General features: G+C 36.9%; 1 protein-coding gene across 1 annotated transcript; it reads right to left on the bottom strand.

Moving 5' to 3' along the window:
* Positions 1 to 14,164: 14,164 nt before the first annotated feature.
* LOC106167897 (uncharacterized) lies at positions 14,165 to 23,782 on the bottom strand. Its single transcript, XM_013546792.2, has 2 exons — positions 23,515 to 23,782; positions 14,165 to 16,611 (listed from the first exon to the last, which is right to left on the bottom strand). The coding sequence occupies exon 2, from the start codon at positions 16,450 to 16,452 to the stop codon at positions 15,316 to 15,318; it is 1,137 nt and encodes a 378-aa protein (XP_013402246.2). The 5' UTR covers positions 16,453 to 16,611; positions 23,515 to 23,782; the 3' UTR covers positions 14,165 to 15,315.
* Between the last annotated feature and the right edge of the window lie 822 nt (positions 23,783 to 24,604).

Here is a 24,604-nt window from a genome sequence, read left to right on the forward strand (position 1 = left end):
ACAACTCGATTCTCCGGATCCTGGACTTATTTGCCTCAGTGTCTTGATGTTGGTGTATATAACCTTAACTATGGGTTACGTTTTCATTACAATGGATCTCTTGAAAGGCTTTGATGTCATCCTGCATTCCAATGTTTTTGAGGCGGACTGTTAATTTCCCTCCTTACTGATATGGTCACACTACATCCTGAACTACAAATCTGATGAAATCTATGACAATATCAACATCAGATGGATTTAGAGGGTCTCTCTGTAGAAATCAAATAAATGCAATAAGCAGCCCCCGCCTACACATTTTGTTTAGCTGGCGTGAAGATTTACAGATACTTCATCAGTCAGCATTCCGAGTTCCAAAAATTGGTGGAGTTCACCGCTTTGAGAGTATCTCAAACTCAAACCGAACCGTCATCTGGAGACCGAGGGATTCCTATCACATATAAAATCTTTTTCGTAGCATGTGCTGATGAAAATGTACGTGTGTACAGTTAAAGCAAACTATTTTATTCAAATCACTACGAAAAAGTAGACCGAAAATAAGCGTTTTGTTTCTTTTATAATTCCATCCCACACTCTACTGGTGGGACGGGAATGGTAAAACTAGGAATGGAAGTCCGGGGTAACATATGCTGAGAAAAGGTTAAGGTTAGTTGTAATACTGGGGTAAGTGTATGGGACGAATGTCACCTGTATAAATTAATGGGTTAACGGACTACGGTTCCTAACAGACTACCGTTCCTGTCACACCGGGACCGTCGAGGATTTTACTTTTCACAGATACTTATACATGTTTCCCTGGTCAATTCTGAGCACATTTTTGTACAGCGAGAATTTTAGTATAGAAATGACGTCATAACGGAGCTGTCAACTGACAGGGAGTAAAGACATCCCATCCTGCATGTGACGGGGTTAGTTGCGTAAATACCCTTGGTATTAGCTTTTGCAAAAATGCACGAAAACGAGAGGAGAAAATCAAGACGAAAACAATCACCTCCTCACTGTAAATCTTTGATCCACCTCTTTCTTCACAACCCGCTGTTTGTAACTATCCCACCTTATCTTTAGTTGATTGCCTAAAAATGCATTTCTTTATTGAATACCATCCTACTGAAGTAATATATACTGAGCAAAAATATAAACCCTAATGCAATACTTAAAATAATTATCGGCATTATGGGTTATAATCTATATTTTTTAAATCATACAAAGTGAATTTTGCTCTTTAATGTGTTACAGAAAACTCTCGGTAACCCATTACTTAAATAATTCACATGGGGTGTTTATATTTTCGCTCAGTATTTATACATTGTATAGAGATTAATTAGAACATACGATTATATTGACATATCTGGTGCTTTGTTCCGTTGCCAACTATTATCCAGCCGATATGGTTATTCAGGGTCAACCTGATATTAGTATATTAAAGATCCGCACAAGCGTAAGTGATTAAGAAACAGTCTGTGCCAAATACTTTTCAACTTACAGGCAATCCAGGCCACCAAGGTCTGAGGATCTACTGGCCTGAATGGTAATTCACTGGCCCAAGTCCAGTTTTCAAAAAAATTTACCTATAATAATCCACAGAGACTTAACACGCTTCATATTACAAATGAGAACAAAAACATGGGGTTTCAAAAGATATGAGGCATTTAGCCTACTTTTATTAAACGAATTGTAGTACATGTTACAGCTAAAAAATCCAGTGACTATTTTTCAGAAATTTCATTGGCCCGGTCCAATTTTTAGTGGCATTGGCAGTCGGACCAGGTTAACGTCAGACTGAAGAAGACTTTAGGATAATTCACATTAGCCCTAAAACCATACCAGGTGATTAAAAAGTGATCAAGTTGGGTGAACATAAAAACGCATTTTTTGTTTCCTCTGCCAAGGAGGTTTATCGGTAGGTTTGTCTGTTCGTTGTAGCTTAGCTCAAAAAGTTGTGGATGGATTTTGCTGAAATTTTGACGGAAGGTAACACATGGGCTAACTTAAAAATGATAAAATTTTGATGTTAATACATTACTTAATTAGTGGTTAATTATTAGTTAGTTATTTTTTTAGTTGCCTGTTATCAACATTATGCAGAGGAATTTTAATGAAATTTTCAGTCGATCGAACGTGTGTCAAGACAAACTGTATCAGATTATATAAGAAGGTAATATTTTCCAGATATGCTATAATGAAGATAGTGTAAATGCTCAATATTGGCATTTGTTTCCGTTCTATCAAAGCTGTAAAATCCGCGGAATGCTGGATCAGTGCGATTGAATTCATTCCAAAACAAGGCAGTCGGTACTGCGTGGCAAGAACACGTGCGAGAATCCGCGTGAGGTGAGATAAGCTATTCAATGATAAGGGTAAAACTCTATGCGAGGGAATTTCATTTAAGGCAGCAATGCAAAAGTGATGTGCCAAATATGGTGGATTCATACTATTGTGCAAAAGATTCAAATTATTCTAAAAAAAAGAAAAACTAAAGAGAAAACTGGAAAATACCCCTGCCGTGGATAAATTCTGTCTATTCTTATCCGTTATTCGTTGCCGCGCCGCATGCGGTAGTCTGCCATTATATCTGATCCCGATATCACGCTTAGTCGCAAAACTTTAGGCAATCTTGGATGATTCCCAAGGTTTTCCGTATTTGCTTATGGTGCACGAATTTGAATGCAATTTCAAACATTCCTTCAACGATGATAAATGGCTATGATTTGTCAGCAGTTTCATGAGTGTATATGACCGTTTGCAAATAATCTGAACATTGTGCATTTATTTTAATTAGTAGACGCCATTTCATGTTGGTTTCAATCTCACTGGACGGCCCATATATGAAAGTAAATATGAGGAGGTGGATAGGACCTTTGAGGCTGTAAGTAGCAATTTACTGGTAATTACCTTGCTTTGAAAGGCCATTCCTGGAAATCACTCCACACCACGTTCAAACTGCCATTTAAACAAGTCCCTAATTGTTGCTGTTGTTCAGATGATACCGATCTTTTCTTTCAGTGTTGGCGATTTGCGTGCTTAAATCTTGGTAATGACCCTGACAAGGTACCATGATTAAGAATTAAAGGAGGAATGTGAGGGGTCATATGATAACGAAGCGAAGCAAGTTGCAGAATAAGGTTTCGTCTTGGTAATTTTAGTATTGGCAGGATGTCATCGCACTTTGTTTGACGCACGGGTTTCGGATGAACGAGGTTATCGCCCTCTGTCAGTTTGAAGACAGTCATTACACTTGTATTGCGCACAGACTTTTGTTAACCTGATTGTGCAGCAACCAATCTTATTCAATGGTATCTTAAAAATAAAAATGCATCAGGACAAATACTTTGGGGGAGATAAATGACTGTGGAATGATATGCTCTTGGTATAATTTTATTAACATCAAATTTCACAAAAAGACTAACAATACAATTCCATGGTACAGCGGCTATTAGTCACATTATAAGTAGACCAGGCATTATACTTTTGATTACTCTGATTCAGGGTTCATCATCATCATTTTGGTACATTTTGCAGCATTTCTCTTGCCCCAATTTAGGTCTTACAATCCATGCAGGTAATATATATACAATATGCTTACCTGCAGTTGTAAGAACCTGGCGTGTAAAGCTTATACCTGAGCCAAGTGCTTCTCCCAATTGTAAGTTCTTGGCTTTTGGTGCTTTTCCTAATTCAGCTAAATAATGGTTTTGATCCACTTCTCTGCTATTGAAATGAATTAGTTTGGCAATTTACTTATACCAATCTATCGGTCTTTTTACCAGAACCTTCCGGCCCATTCAAATATAATGAGAGTTGAGGTTAATTCAGAAGTGAAATCTCATTGAAAGAGCTTCAAAATGCAAGCCAAATCTGGTGCTCTTGTACCGTTTTTTGAACTGGTACTTAAGGACTCATTGGGATAATTCAGACGTTTTCTTGAAAAATTGAGAAGCGTTTTTGGTGGCTCCGAGTCTGCATCAATTTGAAAGTGACAACGGATGTCAGCATGTACAAGACGAGTTAGCCCTTATTTTGGTTTAATATGGCTTAGTTTAAACTTGTATGTAACACACTTTGACTTTCACTAATATCTTAATCTGTGTTACTTAGAACTGACAGAGAGATAATCAAATAGTTCAATTATTGAGAGCGTTTGAACCCTTTGTAACCAGACAAGGAAATAATGGGGCCTTATTTTTCGTTCATAGATAGGCGCGTCGAGTCGCAGTTAAATTTCGTTTGCTTCATAAGTTTCTCTTTGTATTGGTTTCTTGACGAAAGAAAATGGCCACGTATATCTTACATTATTATACAGCAAGCTTGAGATTTGGTCCCTGTCCCTATCTTAACAGTGACCAAGGTCCATTAATTTCCCCACACAAATGGGAGATGGATATCATTCCATTATTCCATTTACACTGAATGCGAAGATGAGTTTACACACGCTCGGGCAGTTCCAAGTTTCATAACATCAATTCTATTCATCCAAACTTAATGTGATGTAGTGTATTCATGTTTTATTATGGTTACTGTTGCAGTATCTCGTACAGTGACACGAGTGAATATTTCTTTCACTAGATTTGTTCATAATTAGCTCGGTCCAAGTTGATCAAAACAATTTGTTAGCCCCCTTAAGTTTACCCTAGGGTTATAAGGCCGATATAATGTGAAGGAAGGGCGGGTTAAATAAGTGAATTGGAGAAGCACAAATTGCGTCCTGATGTCCTACTAGTTCATTGATTTTGGTTTTCCAAGAAGAATCGGTGTGGCTTTCACACTGTCTTTCCTTATATTATCTCGTAATCTTTGCCAGACAATGTGCGGCAAACATTTGATAAGAACTGCCTTTTGGACTGGGTTACGTTTTATTTCCGACGATGAGTAAAATGCGTGAGAAAAATGACCAGATATCAGAAGAATTCCTATCTTTTCAACACAAAATGAAGAGCTCTTTTTTGTTCGTTTCCTAGCGGCTGTAGCTTATTAAGGTACACTGTGAAGTTATGTATCTCTTTAAAGCTACATATAAAGCGAGTGCGGATGCCCTGTGGCGAATAAAAACAACTTCTAGTAGTTTCTCATACGAATCAAATCAAGTCAATATGTTAATTGGATAACCAAATTTATCCATCGGTCAGCCAGAAATAACTTAAATATTGTCCTCTCTTTAAATTTTATGGTTGAAAACTTGACCTGTTTACCCGTCCCTCCGGTTCGTAAAAGTCCGTCAAATGACGAAGAAATGAATGACACATTAGTCTGCGCGCGCAATTGTATAGATATTGAAACTACACTTGACGGAATCAACACAGGTTATATAGGACAAGAAGCAAGCAGTTCAAAAGTTTTTTCGGTATTTTTAAAGTTATGCTATTTGTAATTATATAATGGTAGGGGCCTATATGGGCGGGTTTAGTAGTTAATATTTGACTTCATCTGTAACTTTAAGTTATGAGACTTACCCTGTGTATATAGGATATGATCTAAAAAAAGGAATGAATGGACAATAAGGGTAGAAAGCATCACTTTCATAATTATTCTCATATTCTTCTTCCCGACGGCTGAAGCCAGTAGAAACGCAAACGCAAACGCGGTGATAATGGAGGAAAGAAACGTCAAGGGTTGAAAAGCAAAAAAAACTAAATCAAGAACGACAAAAAACATTTCTATTTCAGAAAGACGAATTAAAGATTGGTGTTCACTTTCAGTATTTGCAGCTGGAGAGACGGATATTGAGCACGCGAAATTTAACACTTAGAAAAAAAGATATTACTAGGGAACAGCAAGACCCGTTCAAACACGCCATTTTATCATTAAGATACCCAGCAATCGCGGAACTGGCGTTTCCTTTGCGGCGGTTATGATGTATCAATATTCAAAATTGATAACTCATATTGATGAAAATGATGCGGGTAGTATTTTCCTGTCACTACTCCGTGCTTTATATCATATCTGTAATTTACCCAGACCGTCACATCATCTCCGCCTCATCGGTAAATTGTGACTATGGAAATCTGAAGTCTGTACAGGTTATAATTAATTGCTTAGTCTATTTTTTTACATTAAACCTGTATCAACAGCACTTATAAACTTGGTATTCGTTATTATCTACAAGTGGGGTACAATATCATGTTGGGTTTCAGGGATTTCTCACACCGAAGCACATATTGATGCGTGCAGGCAAATGACGTGTTAACATTGAACAAACTCAAAACAGAAACCTTTTTTAAGTCAGCTATGTTTTGTAAGCGGATGGACGCTTACATTAAGGTTTCAGTTTGGTATTGTCATAGTCTGCTAACCCAATCAGTAACATGCATCACGCTCTCTTACAGGCGCCAATATTACTGAACTAATGAAACATCAAAAAGTTCTAGTTCAGCGAAAACATATCAGCTTATCACAAGGGTAACGTGCCGTTGTTAATGTTGCAGCATATCATGTGCTAGTAATGTAGCATAGCGTTGTGTGGGGTGGACAAGTCGTCTGTTTCATTCATATAATGACATTGTGATTTTGATATACTTGTAGTTAAATTGTATTTGCCTGTGCTCTGTGACTAAAACAATAAATGTGGTTTGGGAACACGGATAATGCATCGCTTCTCAAACACTAAGTAATTTGTCTCCCAGCAGTAATTTACTTTTCGATAAATTCATTATATATTTGACAGGATTCCTGTCACTGAAGGTGATCTAATATAATCTTGTAGACAGCTAGCTTACCAGCATTGTATTTCACAGCCACTACTAGATGCATAAATCTTGACCAGTATCTGCTTCCTTCTCTTGTGTAATTAGCCATATATACTAATTAAAAAGGAGGCAAACAAAGATAAAATAACTCGTAGCATGAAATATCAGTATATTAACTTTGTCAGTGATAATTATTTTATTTTAATTGGAAGCTAGACGTAAACATGTACTGACCGAAGGTTTATGAAGAATACGCCAGATAGCTTTGCCTTGCTTTTGCTTGTTAACGCTGATCAAATTGGGTTTGTCAGTGAAGAACTCTACTAACAAGCCTTTCCATGATTGAGATATTAAGATGATGCTCTGGAAATGAGGCTTCTAAGGCATGGCATATGTTACAAAATAGAAATATAAGAAACAACTTTTTATAAAAGACGTAAATGACAAAAATACGTGTTTTTTGCTGCCATGGGAATGTAATGACCGTCAGCTTTGATTGAAGTCGTATTTCTAGTCACGTTAAGACGGCTAACTTAGTACATACTGGGTAAGCAAGGGCCTGCTATAGAAATTTTCTATAGCCCGAAAGTTGGTCTAAACTTTTAACCCAAAATTGATGTCCACTTTGGCAGAAGGTAAAAATCTGGAGTGGTCCAAATAAATAGGGTACTGTCATTGCGTAGGATTCAGAGCGATATTTATATTACGGCAGTGGACGGCTAATGCATTCATCTTGAACTGAATTACTTCGGAATGCAACCGATCTATACAAACGAGCTAATTATCTTTCGTCGAAATTTGGCTTAATCAAAAGATTGTTCATCTAGCAGATCTACGTCTAGAATTTAAACTGTCCAAAATAAAAAAGGTTGTAAATTGGACAGTGTCAGAATGGTTAAGTATAAAACTGTTGTGAGAAGAGGTTCTACTTTCTCTATTTGGTTCCAATGGTGTGGTTGATGAATAACGTCTGGAATATAATTTGATGTATTTTCTTATAAAACAAAATTAAAACTCTAAATAATTTTCCTTGTAAGATTGGTAGCCAAATAATATTAAATACTTTTAATATTTGATTCATGTTTAAAACTTCGGTTTCCCAGCAAACTCATGGCGTTATTAAAACGTTACCGTAACGTTTTTTTTGTTATATTAACGTTATGGTAACGTTATAATAACGCCATGAGTTTGCTGGATTTCCATCTTTTGAACAACTTAACTGCGATATTTTTGTTTAGTTTACAAGCAAAATATTTTCAAAGGGTATAAGCCTAGGTTATTTTAATATAATTCAAACAACAAAGGTAAAGTTGGACATGCAAGCAGAGTCTCACAAATGTCAGTTGGTTCCCTCGTCTGCCATCCATTATTGTGAAGAAGCCGACCTTCTTTATCCTCCCTGCTTTACTTATGTTTATAAATTCTCCACAGCAGACAGACAATTATATATATATATATATATATATATATATATATATATATATATATATATATATATATATATATATATATATTGGCTACAATAAGAGGATTTATGTGTGATGAGTATGTCTATGTTATGTAAGCCTCCCAGGGAGCTGGGCTCTTATAAAATGAGCTCCAGATGCCTCTTCCCTAATTATAGACTGGGTGTCTCCTATTTGTAAGTCACACAAACTTTTATTATTACCAAGCGGCGCTGGTAAGTTACAAGAACAATAACCTACTAAACGGTTTGGATTTTTTTGAAGAAGTGATAGAAATAAAGTTATCATTCTCTTCGGTGCATCTGCAGAATTCATGAATACATATGCCTCTGATTGGCTGATCATAATGAGGTCAAGTACTGTCCAATCAGGTTGAACTTATGTCACAAATTTTATGACCTTAAATTACTTTTGCAAAATAAGTATAAAATTTTTTTAAAGTGCTTGAAAGTTATAAAGCACTGTTGAAACTTGTTTTTTGTTAATTTTAAGAGCATTTTCTGTATCTGTTTTCTTTTTTTTTTTTTACGGAAAGCCAAGAAACGAGGGCTTGTTATTTGTCCAGAATATAAGCCATTAGATTATCCAACGGATGCTTTGATAGTAAGTGTTAAAAGAAAATCCCAGCGTTAATGATAAGCAGCTTTAGAGAAGATAAATATCACTTTACAGATTCAAAATGTTGTTGATTGTGCTGCAGACACTGCAGGAGCGATTGTTTGCCGAGTGTTAGTTCTCGAAAATTCTCCGCCCCAGTGGTGGGTGGAAGGGTATCACGTGATTTTTGGGAGCCAATGAAAAAAGCGGGAATTTTACATATTTTGTGAATATTTAAATTAGTGATTAGATGTATAAGAAAAATGTATGAAATGAAATATACTCTTAATTATGTTTTTATGAAATATGTGAAATAAAAAGTTTATAATCATATCAAAGTTCTTCCATTTATTTTTGATAATTTTGTCATTTCACATTTTATTTGCTTTAAACTTTGGTCAAGCTTATTTTCCACAATAAATAAAAAAAAAAAAAAAAAAAATATTGTCCTGACATGCCCTTCCTTATAGTTATCAACTGAACTATCAACTTTACATAATTTATTATTTTAATTTCTAGAGGTGATTATTATTCTTATTGAAACAAGAAATTAACAATAATACACAGAAAAATTAAAGTCAATAAAAAATCGACACTACCAGCAAATTTTACTACTGCCCTATATGTCCTGATAAAGATGTGATATCTATGCCACATTGACATTTTACAACTCTACTCGTCGGTTTGTTGATCATAAATTGCACATTTTTTCAAGTATTTTATTATAAGTTTGTAGCATCCATATTTAAACCATTTATATAAATTCATTGAAACAAAGTCGGCGTAACGTTACGCAAATGCCCCAATAAACAATCCATCGCACACAGTTCTGCAAACGTTACTGGGCGAAGACGCAGGAAGACGTCGATGTTTACTCTTCGACGGCAAAACGTCAAACATGGACATAATGAGTCTCTCATTATGTCCATGCATCAAATGACTGACGTGCGTGCGCATCTTTTGACGTATCACGTGATACCCTTCCAACCACCACTGTCTCCGCCCGATGTTCAAGTCTAGATGGGAATTTGAATCCTATTTTCGAAAGATCGCGTTGGCAGCATGAATATATCTAAAACAATCCAATTTAAAGCAAAGTACAATTGAAGATTTTTAAAATCTTTTAATGCGTACGATGAAACTCTAGAGTTAGCGACTGGTCTGATCAGTCGTTAAATATCCAAGGCAACAACGAGACAATAACGAGCGAGAGAACTAGCGACTGCTTCGTGAAACGGCACTCCAACTAGCGATAGGCTAACTACCGATCGCTAACTACAGGTAACTACTGCTTTGTGAAACCGGCCCCTGGACATTACGTTTATGAATATACAATATATTTTTACTGTAACTCATTCACTCTGCAACAAGCATCTGAATCTTCAAGCCACATCTTGTACATTTAATAACAATGCTATACTATATTACCCCAAATTTAAAAAATACACTTCGTCACATACACTAAGCCATTTACATGTAGTGTGTGTATTTTTGATTGGGGGCGGTAGAAAGAGAAGGGTTTTTACGTTTATTTTAGATTAAAATTCATATGATAATCTTAAATCTAGCTTATGAATACAGTTAAATGCTACTGTTTAATGATATTAGAGCATGTTCATTTTGATATCACGTGAACTCTCTGTGGTATTCTTGGCCTTAAAATGAATTGAAAGAGTAGAGAATAGGATGACAGTGATTTTAACGGCTTCATGAAAAGATTCGTTCAACTCACAAACAAAATTTTTCAAATCCGCGGATTTATCCGGGACCTGTGTCACTAAATGCTTGAATTTTTTCAGCATAGTCGAGACTGTCAAACTCAGATAGCCGACTACAAAAAGTCGGTTTTGTGATATATGTGTTCTTGGAAAGTTTGACGAACAGATTGCCCACAGCCAATGGGCTACTAAGCAATGTAAACTGTCACCACGAAGAGTATCGTAAATGTCACTGTCAAGACGACCAAAATATAATCTTACCCCTTACTTGAAATCATGAAAAACGAGGTAGTTAGATTACCATTGTGAAAATGAGCAAAACATGTATTTACTCAGACCGATTTGCCACTTTTGTTGTTTTGCATGTCAAAAAGTATGGTGACATGCATTCCCTTCCGAGATTCTGTATTCGCGAATTCAGATTAGATTTTTCTTGGAAGGAATATTGATCTCGGCTCCGGTGTTTGTTATGGGATTGATGATGTACACACACTTGACAATATATAATATCTAACACCATTCTTTAATAGAGGGACCTTTCAATAAAAGCGGCCGCTACCGGCCAAATTTCGAACACTATATATCTGTGTTTGTCATTTACTTATCCTTTGGCTTGGGTTAATGAGGAGACATAAATGACTGTATCATTTTATTAACATCAAATTTCACAAAAGAAACGGTTCAACTGTATCGATATTCTGACATCGCTTATATTCCGCCTCTTCAGGTTAATAACTTTGATTACTCTGATTCAGGGGGTGGCACTTTTATTGTCCAGTGTGTGTATATCCAAGGTAATTTGATTTTTTCGTTTTTTTTTTTTTTGGGGGGGGGGGGGGGGGGGTCGGAGAACAGACGAAAATCGGTGCGCGCGCAGGATGTCATCCATAAAAATAAAAAAGTGTGGCCTTATTGTCAATTTGTTACTATTCGGTCATACGTGTAACTTTCTATTGCACTTCAACTTTAAGCTACACATTGTTTTTTAAGCTTAACGTGATGTTGTTGTTATAAACCCATACACAGCACATGTACATGTATAGAGATTATTTAATTAGGTTAATCAGTAACTGATATGACGTCATGATAAGTGATACAACATAGAGAGGGGGGTACGTGACCTTCTTCATTGTCCAGCGAAATTGATTTACAGCTTAATCATAATCATAATCATACTGGTCAACACGCGTTCGAGATCTTTAGTATCGACAATGAGGTGTATTTGATACTTGTATATTTACCAGTAGGGGATAATTTTCCGGCACGTTTTTGTAAACTGTCATATGCATATGTATACGTATCAGAACCACAGTTCTTGCTGTATGCATGCATAGTTTATGAACACAGTGCTGACTTTGTCCATGACAGAAACACGCTCATGATAGTCGACGGCGTTGGTTGATTTATACTATTTCCTTGTGAGTGGGAGGTCGGATATATGTGGTTGGAACGACGTATGCCAATTATTTCATCAACACAGATCTTACTAAGTCACTTAAGTACTTATTGTATTGACATGTAGAAAAGATAGAAATTTTGGTTTTGATGCGGTGCTTTGGGCGTTGTTTACGTTAAATCATTGCGATGGGAACAACTTCCTGCCCGATTGTCAACGCCATCTCGTTTAATGCGACCTCCTTTACATAATAATAATAATAAACGCGATCTTATTTTAATATTGCACTAACTTTGTCTGCGCTCATTACATAAAATGCGAAAATGTGGAACTAAAGAATGATGAACGATCACATTCATTTTGCAAATATCCGTTTCACATTTGAGAACGCCGAAAGCATAGGCCCGTCTATCGCCTGTTCACTGCCTCTCACATTGGTTGACCCTTTAGATGAAATGATTTAAGGTACGCAGTTAGATTTGCGTTGACATCATTGATAATGGTATCATGTGTATAACGAGTAATCTTAAAATGATGTCTTTAATGTAAAGAAATTTGGTCCAAATCAATGACTTAAATCCTACGAAACCGATTAAGCAGCTGCGCAACTGGCAGACTGCCTCCGGTACCAGAACAATTTTCTCAGTTTCAACAGCGCTTCAAAAATCTTCTAGAATCGTTAATAAAGTTGTTAACAGCACAAAGACAGATTGGTTGCACGCGTCATCAGTTCGTTAGCATGCGATGACATAGACCCTTGGTTGGTGATTAAGTCAGGCAATGAATTGATACAGAGTAAAGATCAGAGGTTTCTTTTGTGTTCTGAAACTTAAAAAGATCACCACAAGTTGCCAACTTCTAGGTTTCTTGTGTTGGAAATTACTTGTGCATTCCAGTCATCGTATGTCTGAGCATATTTATTACATATGCTATGGCGATGAGCATTATATCCATATGAGATAGCGATGGGCTTAGTCAATTTTGTTTTAATCTTGACTGACTTTTTATTTTTTATGCGGAATATGGCATACAATGTTTGACGGGTCGAACGATCAAATCTATGGCATTGGCTGCAACAAATTGGATCTTGCTAGATAAGTTCAGTACTGATTACTTTGCTATCTCATAGAAACACTTACACACAGCAGGCACACGATAAAATTAAGCTATTTTCATTTTTGAATTCATTGTATTGTTATATACCGGTATGTATAAGCCAGACCAAAGGTATCACTGTCAGAAAACCTTCAAGAATCGGCTGAAATATCATTGACTTACTACAACTTCCTTTTGCATGTTTCATATCCCAGCTACTTTATATCACATTGGACTTAATGACCTATTCTTTGATGCAGGAACTTAAGCGCGTATCAAATCTGACACATCAATAATAATATACAGTCAAGTGCTAAAACACAGTTGGCAATGATGAAAGAGCGTGGTCAGCTATCACGTAGTGAGGTCGCTAATGCGTATGAGAGAAAGAAGATAAGTGGCCTTCTTGCACATTTGCTAACACGTTTCACATATTTCGAAAGATCTAGCGATACGTTCATTTTTCGAAATTCAATTGCGCCACTTTTTACAAAATCGTTGTTTTATTGATTATATTTGCATAACTTATGTGACAAAATTTAAGGGGAAGGAAAAGTCACATATGTCACATTTAATATCTCTGTCATTTGCAATTTCAATTTTGTTCCGCAAATTTGAAGGTTACGATTTCTCCTCGTAAATTTCAAAGAAAACCTGTTTTAATACATTTGCGCATTTTTGATATCGGTTTGATATCATCTTAAGCACAGCTTTGGTATTCGTTCATATGCTATACCTTCCATTATAAATCTATCGGACATACATGAAGAGTGGGTGAATGAAATCCAGTGATATGGAATGATGGGTAGAATGACCAAACTTGGAATTTTAGAGCGATAAGTTTTTGTTTGACAAACGATTCTTTCAAAATAACATTAAAAAATACAATTTGTAATAATAACGTCTGATGAGTCTTTTTTTTATTTATACGGAGGATATATGGAAATAATCCCATGGATCATTAAGGATATTCCGGCATTCCCTGCAGAGTGCATGTGAAAGACAGACAAACAAAAATAGTTTTTGTGATAGTATCGGGGATAATGAGACCTGGCGTGGGGATTAATGCTGATGGAATTATGCAACTTCTTAAATAGGCATTACAAAGTATGACGTTTCCTTGTCTGTCTTCAAGAGCAACTCAGCGTGAGTGCGAGACGCGGTTCCAAGCGTTGTGGAGCAGATGTCATTTTTCCACCTAAAGTACAACGTGAAAACATTACTTGTCGTTTTTATTTACCATGATAAAACGATACATCTATCACAATAATTATATGACATTAAGTGCACCATTTCAATACTCAATAAAACACAGAGTCAGATGAAGTTTCACAATTTCTGAAACACTAGAATGAATTCAAACCAAAGCACTGAATATAGTTGTTTTTGCCCTCTGCAGCCAATTAAACAGAATCATTACTGAAAAATTCTGGAAAAGTCGACTTCAATAATAGCTTTAACAACACTAAACTCACGGTTACTGACGAAATAAACAACTAAAAGTAAGGTGGTTGATATTATCCATCGAATCTGTTGTATCAGTACAAACATTATAAACATATCCATTTCCCTCACATGTGAGGTATTATTGTCAGCTATCTTTTGATAACGTTTCAACGATATAAACTTTGGAAGGCAAAAATATACCTTTCTTCTCGTTTTTTTTTTCTTAAAAAGAATGCCTTTGAACGTGAGCAAATGACTGATCTTTAAATAATAACATGTTACGCATTTTTTCAGTTTTCTTTTCACAGATTTCGTTGTCTTTCACAAATGCTTTTTGTCTCCATATCAAATACAAAACAACATCATAGGAATGTTCTTGGACGATTTAACTTGGCATCTTCATAAACGATATGTCTAGAGCCGCCGTAATCGTCAAAGACAAATGAAGTGAATGAGTGAAACAATATTAAAGCACAAATGTAAGTACAGAGATATAAATCAAAGGAGTTCATCCTGAAATTAATCTTTTTTTTTATCTAGCAGTCTTGTTCCTTACATCGATTTACTAATTTGTCAAGGTGTCAAGAAAGTGGCATGTTCCTGGCATCAACAAACGTTATGTTACTAGCAGTATCAACAGAATATAATGATGCAGTTAATTTGCACACTCGATTTTTCTTTCAATAATGACAGAGATTCCATACTGATGAATGCCTTTCTTTTTAGATTTGTTCAATCAAATGCGCCACCAAAAACGGAATGAAGCTGGTAAAACCGTTTTTGATAAATACGCTTTGTAATCATAATAAGGTCTTGCTCTTCCGCAAGCGCATTTATCTTAATTGATGGTTTGTGCATTGCAAAGGCGCCATATGCACACGGTCATATAGATACGACCTTTCTTCATCCATGCTATGTCATTATACTGGTGTCCCAGTGTTATGATTATGGTTACAGGATATGTGGTGCCTACTGTCCGCTTTTGCCAACCGTCCACTGGAACAGAAAATGTCACTGATACGCTGATAAAGGCGAACATACCCATGCCTAACGTCCCTTATACGGAGACCATAAATTATAGGATCTGCCAAGGAGTTAAAGATGAAAAGAATATTTGTGACCATGGCCACGGCGTCAGACGACTCTGGTCGTTTTGTATGTGAAACGTCGAACCCGAAGTAAATAAAAGCCGTCACCACGCCCGGTACCCAACACACGAAGATTGTTACCAGTAGAATGGCGACTGTAACGTTCAGTTTTGCTTGCTCGTGGTCTTGTGGATCACTTGCTAAGTCGTGTCGATACGAAAGGCTTTCCTTTATCTTAGTGTACAGTTTGTACCATATAAACACATTCAAAACCATAAGGAGCATCATGAAAATGCCAACATGGCCTTCTAAGGCCACAAAATATTTGTCCATATGAGTAATACAGTCTGCGTTAGGGTAGATGATATAGTACACCGCATGGAGAATCACGAGGGGTACAACTGCGCTCACGTAGGTAAAGGCAATATAGCACCGAATGCGGCGTTCCGTCACAATGTTGGTGAACCGTAGAGGCCGCGTGGCAGCAACGAACTGGTTCAGCACCAGGCCCGTGGTGGCTAAAAGCGGCGGCACGAGCAGGTGAATAGATATGTCCATGACGATCTGCTCGATGCAGCTTATGGAGCGTGTCTCCGGTGGCATGGTGGAGTGATTCACATACCCTACCCCAAGGTACAGTCGGATAGCACACACCGCACAACAAAAGAACATCAAGAGAAAGTCTGCAAAGGCAAGATTAATGATGAGTTTTTGGAAACTGTTCATCGGCCTACGCATGTGCTTGAGAGCTAAAAGAGACAACGCATTTTGAAGCAAGCCGATGGAAGTTATAAGTCCGGCAACTGCTGTGTATGTCAGAAAAACACTTCCACTGTAATAATTGACAAATAGGGTATCGTTTCCCAAACCTTCCGTGTTTCCTATTGAGGTAGACATGTTATAGAAACCTGTTCTCTGCGATGGAACTCGTAGAGCAAGCGCAGGAAGAGCCTCTTCCGTCCCATCCATTCTTAGACGTCTGTGCTGGTAATGGGATGTCTTCTTTAACGGTTCCTGTGATGAAGTGGCAAGTGCGAATATTTTCTCTAGCGACAGCCCTTTGCGTGACGCAATTGGCGGTGTCTTTATGGCTGCGATCTTCTAGGGTATTGGCGGGTATTGCTTGCTCTAAAGAGACGAAATTAAAGTAACATAAATACAGAGATCAATGCTTGTTTCAAATAATTGGTAGTTTGTATGCTTAATATAACAATATATTTCAGGTTATTTTGGATGATAAGAACATTAAAACCCCAATAGCAAATCGATGGGTTTCGTTGTCCATGCTGCGGTATTAATATCCAGGCACTCTTTATTACTGGAATATTGTCAGTCTTTTAACCCTCTTAACTCACTCACGTAATATCCACAGATATTTCTTTTGCTAACTGTGTGCAGATTTCCGCACTGTAAGCAAGAACATTTGCTCAGAATCGATGTCGTCAGTCAGTTGCATGGCTTCTGATAGAGACTGTCAATTTTTTTGATCTACCGAATACTTCAAAATACTACCTGAAAAGGTAAATTTTAGAAACGCCAAGACCTTGTCCAGCCGAGGTGATAAATGCACGGCCTAACAAAATGTGCCTTTTTCATTTTTTAATGACTGGAGTGCAGTTCATACTTTTCACTATACAGTATACTTACGACCTACTAGACTAGACTAAACCTACTTTTGATTAGATTGGCGTAAACCTCAATTAGAAACCTTCCCGGAAAACTCGCCTATTATTTGGAAGTTTTCACCTAAGTTACTCCCTTTTCATGCCATCAGGTCGTCAATGCTGCCTGCCTTACAAGAACTTGTGAGTCATCCACTGATCCTTGTCACTCTTAAAACTAGTATCCTGTTTATTTTTTAGATAAATTACTGTGACTTTTCTTTCATAGTTAGTGTAACTCCCACAGACCTGAGATACAAAATGTATTTATTATTTCGGTACTAGAATCACAAATGAATTTTAAATCGCTTTGGCTGAAACACCCTTGCAAGCGGGTGTGTGTGTACACCTCTGGTCTTGAGCTCGGAAGTCGACTGTACACGTCTCTGCCGTTCAACTCACTTAATGACCAGCCAATACCACGTACTGGGCGCCAGTTTTTTTAGCACAATGTTACCAGGCCCCGGTTTCGCACACACACACACACACACACACACACATACACACACACACACACACAAAAAAAAAAAAACAAAAAAAAAAAAAAAAAAAAGAAAAAGAAAAAGGAGTCCAGTTCCCTGGCTAGGAACTTTAAATTAAAATTACCAACGTCACATGGTCACATGCGATCATCTTACCCTATCATTATCAAGAAGAGTGTTACAACACCACTTATGGAAATCCAAGTCAATTGCAACATAGCCAGGGAAGTGACTTAAGTTTTTTTTGTAAAACTGGGGCCAGGAAAGTGGATGTAGCCAGCAGTGCCAAACCCAACAACCAACAAAACAACCAACCAAATAATCAAATAAACAAACTAACGAAAGAAACAAACTTATAGATAAATAAATACATTTTCGTGACATGCCATTTCCTACATATTCCATCTAGTTACCTCAAAAGTGCTTGTAGCATCAAACCCTTCTTCTGCGGGCAACTACATAGTTCAACTTGGACAAACAGCGCATCGGTCTGATCGTTTTTATTTTACTTCAAAAAGTCTATCATTATCAAGGGATTATTTAATAAAGCTCCTTTCTAGTTTTTGTTTCTAGCAAAATCTAGCAGTAAAATTGATGTTTTATGCTGCTGAATTAAATGACGATGTGACATAAAAATTTAATTATCTGTTTCAATATCCCGTTCCATCAACCCTATTTGCATGCCAGGTTTTATTAGCTCCTCACCACAGGCTGTTATTTTTACAGAGGTAATTTCCAGTTACTGTCATAAATTTTACGTAATTGTAACGGGATACCTTTTTGATTTCATGACATTAAGTAATGAAAATTAGATTAAGGAACGGGATGTGAAATTACCGTATGAAAAAGACATATCCTTGAATGGCAAACCTATGTCTGATTCACGTGCTGTGCTTTCTAAATATAAGAGTTAAATTTCCATTGCAGAAGACAGTATTTATTGGTCTAAAGAAACATTGAGTTTACAAATGGCTTTTTCACAGACTCATTTTCGAGAAACGTTGTTGAAAATAAAATTTGACGTGCAGTTCCATTGCCCACTAATTCAAAAATCTAAACTGAGTCTAATTCAATTCCTTAAATGTCAATCTCCTCCGGAGAAAGATTCCTTTCACCTGAGTATGATAGAAAATTACACTTTAGACTTAAAGTGAAATGTATCCTTGCAAAAGTATACAGTACAGATCTCATCAGAGCCCAGAGCGGTAACTCCATAAGCCTTTTTCGCTGTATGTGTCTTCCTAACAGCAGAATCACGTTTGTCTTTTATCTAATCAGTAACAAATTGGCATTTGGAAATTTATCATTGTAACTGATTAAGTAGTACACGTAGTAAACGATACCTGTCAGACCTACGTCAGTTAAAGGATTTCAGTCGAGAACAAGTTGCACAAATGAATTTAAGGTTTAATCATATATCAAATATTTGCAATAAGTGAATAGGACATTCTTAATTTGTAGGCAAATTTCAAAAGTAAGGCATTCTTACAAAATTTATGTGCAGAGACCTAAACTCAATGTAATGAAATACATTATCTTAAGAGATTATTTTTTTCATCCAAAAGAGAACGACATCTAAAGACAATATTATACGTAATGCATCCAGATGAACTTATTTTCTAACATAAAGAAATACAGTTTCTCCGTGAGAGTAGCAAACATGTGGCCACAGAATAGCCTACCGGAACAAGTGGTGAATGCCGAGTCAATAAACTCTTTCAATAATAGATTAGATAATAATTGGAATGTGGAAAAGGTACTCTATAATTATAAAGCAGAGTTTAGGACTCAGATTGCTTTAAGTCACAAACACCTTATGTGACTAAGTTTAGAGTGTGACGAAGAGGACCTGCCGGGGCCTGTGCCAGAAAATAACCGTAATTAAACATAAATAAGTCAGGAAGGTGAATAATTGGACGGCAAGCACACTGAGGTGGGGAAAAAAAGATAAAGGTGACTTTTAATTATCGATTTATCAATATTCTGTATAACATAACGGGCAATAATTTTTTTTCTACAGCTTATCTGTTTAGAAATGTAATATAATGTAGGCCTATTTCTTAATTCTAGCACATGTAAACGGTATTAACATTAATCAAACATACAAATGCGCGGAGCACTTGTTCATTATCCACAACAATTGCGTCAGTTTCCATTTCCGTTTCTGTCCATCTCATTGTTAGCAGCTGCAACTTCTGCGGCAGTATGACATTGTAAACAACCAATTTATGTACACGGAACCAAATGTTGTTTTGCAGTTGGCTGTCGTGATATGTTATGAAAAAAAATCCCCTCACCGATACACTGAATAGACTTATCTTTTACTTATCTAATTTTGGAATTGGTTAAAAAATGCCTAAGTGAGGGCCAAAGACAATACATTTTGTCTATGGAAACCATCGTGTCGGGCTCGTATTTTTTTTTTTGTGTGTACGGTTTAGAATTTAGGAATTTCAATCAAAATCATGTTAACCAGGACAGATGGCATTTTGAAATAATGGAGGGACATGATACAAGACTTTAAGACGTAGGGTCATTAATGCCATTTATTTGCATTGGAGCCGGTGTGTACGATTTTTCTACGGTAGCCGTTGCCGATATACGTGTCACCCTACCCACCCACTTTCCTAATCGAGCAGTTAATAAACATAGTGATAAGTTTTGTTATATTTGACTCGTAATTCTTCTTGAAAAAAAATGTATACCGCAGAAATGGGGAAAGAGAGCGAATAATGTTGTGCTCTCTCTCTATCTCATCTGTTCCGATTATAATGATTTTACATCAAGTGGATTTTATGACCTACCATGCACATTGACGTTATGCCACGTGCTACATAAAAATGTGGAGTTGAAAAAGATCCCCACGTCAATGGTAAGGTTACAAATAATTGTATCCTATTAATTGCAAACCTTGGCAATGTAAGCGGCAGTCAATCTAACCTGAAATCACTCTTTTCAACGCCTGGCTGCGCAAACAGCTTTCTTGATGATATGTTTTCTGCACATCGTTGGTGTGGGATTGATTTTCAGAGGAAAAAACAAAATAATTTTACCTCTGAGATTGAGACGCAGGTGATTGAATATATCAATTCCGCTTACATGTAATTGTTTACCCTACGTGACAAATGCCTTAATTAGTCATTGTGCGTCCAAACGTGCTCTTCAATTTATGACCCATTTTAACCATAGCGAATACGTTAATGACAATGATAGCGATAATAAATAAAACAGTATATGGCTAATATCCCCCCTCTCTTTCTCTCTCTCTGTATATATTAAGGGGGGTGGAGGGTCAAGTTGGGAGAGGTATATGTAATACTGACTGACTGTGACTTAAGGCGACCTTTTCGCGGTACCCTAAACCCATTTATTAATGTATACTTTTGGAAAAAAAAACTCAATTTTCCTCATGTTGCTAATCTTTTATGTTTAATGTTCAGTTTGACTAGAAGTGATGAGTAAATTTTAAGAAAATGGACCCGTGATAAGATTCCTTGAATGCAAACAGTCATCATTCCCTATATATATATATATATATATATATATATATATATATATGGATTCATAGAAAAATATGTCGACAACTTGGCCTTTTTATACCAACAACAATAACAAGTTAATTTTGCACCTTGAAAATAACCACCAAGATCTGAAGAAAAATCGGTGTTGTATAGTCAAACCATGGTATCCTATACAAGGGATCCGAACAGATGTGCTCTTGGCCCTCCACGGCGTGGGACCTGGGTCCTGTTTCGTGTCCCAAAGAGCTTTAAAGCCCTAACACTGGACTAAACCTACGGACCAAATTATGTCCATTTTTATACAAGATAAATCAGTACTAGGTCAATAAAATAAAATACTGTGTCTGTCATATAACAAGCAAGACATGGCGTGTGCTTCAGATCAATACTTATCAAGTGAACTACCACTGCTCTATCTTGCACTCAAGTAGACCACATTTCGGGCCTAAACGTTAAGAGCAATTTTCGGTCTAAAATTTAAGACCAATTTTGGGGCTAAAGCCGTTTTGTGGCGCCGGTCCTTGAGCTGTCAGTTTATTGTGGAAGCCAGATTTCACTAACATATACACATGCTGATTTTGCTTTCGTCTTGCTCTCCCTGGGAAAAAATGTCAAGGCACAGGACCATTTACTTCGGCTGAGCAACCAACTTCACTCTATTGCTCTTGATGCCTGTATGGTGATAATAATAAGATATCTTATAACATTTCAGATGACGTGACCAAGAAAGAAACAAACACCAAACAAGGAAGAACTTTGCTACTCACTTTCTCATGCATATTGTGAAATCTGTATGTATCATTCCATTAATAGAACTTCTTGTTGGGTATCGGATTTCGGAACGCTTTGTATGGCTCACTTGAAGCAATATCTGTTTGTTACCAAGTTATAGGCATTCATCACTGCAAGCACCAGACTTCCTTTTCACCCGTTACGAGCTGCGTGGTATTTTATCGCACAGGAACGTGACACTCAAGGACTAATTGGAAACAAACAGAAATCGGCAACATTTGCATTGGTAACTCAGACAATCTGATTTCTTATGATAGGTTCGTTAAGATCTATTTCCTTATCCGCTTAGATATTGCAGAAATGAACCTTGGTATTTTATGAGACAATGCTGTCACATCAGAGATACATCGGGATGAATTTGTTTAAGCTGATGACGTAACATTAGCGTTTTTGTGTCTAAATGTCTTTTCGAGTTCTAGCAGATTTCAGTCGCCTGAACAGCTATCAACGCAGTCTTAACGCCTATTTGTCTAAAATGACGGAGTTACACCGCAAGTCAACCACTATCTTACATCAATAAACAAAGCAGCTAAACAGACGAAAACCGGAGGCAGAGCTCAAAAGCAGTAGTACGTGGGGTGTAGAATAAAGCAGTGCAAAAGGGATCTTTTTGCTCTTATAGGGTTTAATTTCATTGCACTTATATCTAGATATATATATTTTATATAATATAAATGAAAAAAAAATAACTATTTTGACGAATTTTGACCATATAAAGGTACCTGCCCCCCTTAACACACAAAAGTTCCAATCACCATAACATGTCTCTTTAGGGCAACCGTGCTTAATTGTCTGCTCGTATATGGCCGTCTATTGCCGGTTTCACATAATTTGGGTCTTAACTCGCTCTATTCTTGGTGATGCTAAGCTTGAAAATTTATTTGCGGATTAGGGAGCAGGTGAGGGAGCCTTTTGTATAACAGGTCCCAAGGTGAAAATGTACAGATTTCGACTCCCTCTGTGAATCATGATGGAGATTTTCTGAATGCTGCTAATTCGTTGCACACCCAAACAACAATCGGGAGCTTTTGTGTAAAGAGATTTTACTTAATGAATACGGACAGGGGTTATTTGTCGTTTCCGAAGATGAAATTCTCCAACTGCACGTCATCCTACGTAAGATCAATGATACAAGTTACCGTTTATTAATAAATACCGCCTGCCTGGGTTTCTTTGTTAATCACAGGTCCCAATTCAGCTTCCAGTAGGGAATCATACTGTGCCAGTTGAAATACAGTATAAAAGCATTTACCTATCGCGAACTGCCAGAACTAAAAGGTATTTAATGATCAGTGTTTTTTTTTTTCGGCCGTAACGCATCCGGTTCAGGTGTAATTTTGCTCATACCGTAAAACATAATATTACCTTTATAATATAACTAAATATAAGTCGTTTTTCCAAAATCTTCACTTCCCCGTTACCCACTTCCTTTTCAAATGACAAAGAGTCTACCACCTGTGCATATTTCTCTGCTAATTTTCAACAAAAATTCTTCATCGCCTAACCAACCTCTGGTGCAGAGTATCATAAACCTATCTTTCGACTCCAGTATTAATGTAGCTATAGATAGCTTACCTCTGAGGCTAGCGACCGGCGACCGGTATCTGCAAATATCCGTCGAGGGATAAACCACGTCTCTATACAAACGGCAATGAAACTACCCCCATGCGTTCTGAAATGGAACCATTTGCTCAACCATCCACGAGAAATTTGGTTTTAAAGCAAATATATGTTTGTGCGATTAACGGCCAGAATACTGAAACAAACCCCTTGTGCTCTGTTCCCTTATTCCCAGATGAACACTGAGAACATATAGCGATTCTGAGGAGAGCCCCTGTTAACAGCCGCCTATAACGATACCGCCCATTACACGTCAACCAATGAAAATTTGATGGTTATCTGTCGCGAGCAAACTGCTGGCGAATGTATAGCTCTCATTTGCTCCCCTTGCTAGCTTCAATGCATAGGCTGCAGTTGGCATCAACCAAGGAAATATCTAATTCTTTGCATCAACTGAGGCAAGACCTGGCGCTCAAATTGAGACATTTCACATTTCCTATGATGTGCAAAACCAGCTTATGTTTCTTTGTTGTATCAGAGAAGGATATTAATACTTGCTTTATGCATATGCAGATCATGGTTTCTTTATCGTTACAGGGATACTGGACATGTATGCATGTATGTGGTGTCATTATCGCGCTGATACTACGTTCATTAAGGCTGTCTTAAACTTCAAGCCATATGGATATCAGGTCTAATTGCGGTTGGACTGAGGTGTTTTCAGTAATTCAAATCAGTCTCAAAACTCGCTTTGTGAATCTGAAAATATTCAATAGTTTGGATGTTAGCAGAGATTTCAGCACATAGATGATGACTGAAACGATTGTTTTGTAGCCTTTAAGGTGGAGTTAAAAGGTAGATTTACGCTGAAGTAGAGAACAAAAAAAAAAAAAAAAAAAAAAAAAAAAAAAAAAATCGCCGAACAGTACATGTACATACACGTGCACAGTCTATACATAGTCAAAGAGATATGTGAATATATGTATTTAGTAAACGTATCTCCCTGGTAGATTGAACGGTGATGCGTCACTCTATTATATTCCCTGCTGATCAAATGCGTCAGTTTCTTAAGGGCTTGACTGTAAGCAGGTTAACTTTGTCAAAT

The sequence above is a fragment of the Lingula anatina genome, chromosome 3 (genome assembly GCF_051362555.1).
Source record: "Lingula anatina isolate TDL-2025a chromosome 3, LinAna3.0, whole genome shotgun sequence".
In the NCBI taxonomy this organism is placed as follows: domain Eukaryota; kingdom Metazoa; phylum Brachiopoda; class Lingulata; order Lingulida; family Lingulidae; genus Lingula; species Lingula anatina.